This window comes from Etheostoma spectabile, chromosome 4 (assembly GCF_008692095.1).
Source record: "Etheostoma spectabile isolate EspeVRDwgs_2016 chromosome 4, UIUC_Espe_1.0, whole genome shotgun sequence".
Taxonomy (NCBI): domain Eukaryota; kingdom Metazoa; phylum Chordata; class Actinopteri; order Perciformes; family Percidae; genus Etheostoma; species Etheostoma spectabile.
This window is the reverse complement of record NC_045736.1, coordinates 3,631,024-3,631,898: the sequence shown is the minus strand read 5'-3', so window position 1 is coordinate 3,631,898 and position 875 is coordinate 3,631,024. Positions and strand designations below refer to the sequence as shown.

General features: G+C 35.2%; 1 protein-coding gene across 2 annotated transcripts in view; it reads right to left on the bottom strand.

Annotated features, from left to right (window-relative positions):
* The window catches only part of ube2f (ubiquitin-conjugating enzyme E2F (putative)), a 51,292-nt gene that overhangs the window by 25,747 nt on the left and 24,670 nt on the right, over nucleotides 1-875 (bottom strand). For both annotated transcript variants that reach the window (XM_032512968.1, XM_032512969.1), the window contains exon 6: nucleotides 617-687. In XM_032512968.1, coding sequence (XP_032368859.1) covers nucleotides 617-687 — 71 coding nt within the window. The remainder of the gene's footprint in view (nucleotides 1-616; nucleotides 688-875) is intronic.

The window sequence follows — 875 nt, the reverse complement described above, 5'->3', positions numbered from 1 at the left end:
GCGCGTACGATTTTAGGTGAGTTCACACAAACAAATCATAACAATACAAGTTTACACTTTAAACTACTCGCAAATAAACTCTGTACCGCAGCGTTATAAATTGGTCTTGTCACAAACTTTAAAGTCTTCATTAAACATTAACATCATTTATCTTCAATAAGTCTATGAACATAGCCTTCAAACATTTTTCATTCAAGGATAGGATTTTTTTCCTAATAGTAACAACAATAAAAGACCTTTTAACAACAACAATAATAATATTCATCTATACAATAATAGGGCCTAAGGGAACTGGATAATCGATGGGGGGCACAGGCCCAAAAAAGGTTGAGATACACTGGTTTAAAGGGACAGTTCACCCCAAAACCAAAAACACAAACATGTTGGTTTTGTTTTTTGGGGCAAACTGTCCCTTTTAAAGGATACATTTCTGGGAATGTGGGTGAGAGTGGATGTCTACACTTGCTAAGGGAATACTCTTTTATTAGCTTTTCAATCAATTAATTAGCAGGAAGAACAATATGGTAACTTACAGTAAAATATGAAAACTAGAGTTAAACAGAGGAAGAAGCTTCACAGTGTAGGTGAGTCGTGAAGGAGGTGTCGGCAGCATTACCTTAAACAGATCTCTCCATTCTCTGTTATGTTAGGATGCCATACTCTGGTCAGACATCTCACTTTAGGAGGCTGGGGATGAACATGGAGAGAAAATTAAGAAAGGAGAGAGACACTTTTTTTAATTTACTTCAATTAAAATCATTTCAATTAATAAACCCCTAATACCCAACATTAACTTGTCAGATCATCTTTATATAATGTCTATAAATAAAGTCTATAAGGCAAGGCAAGGCAAGGCAGCTTTATTTGTATAGCAC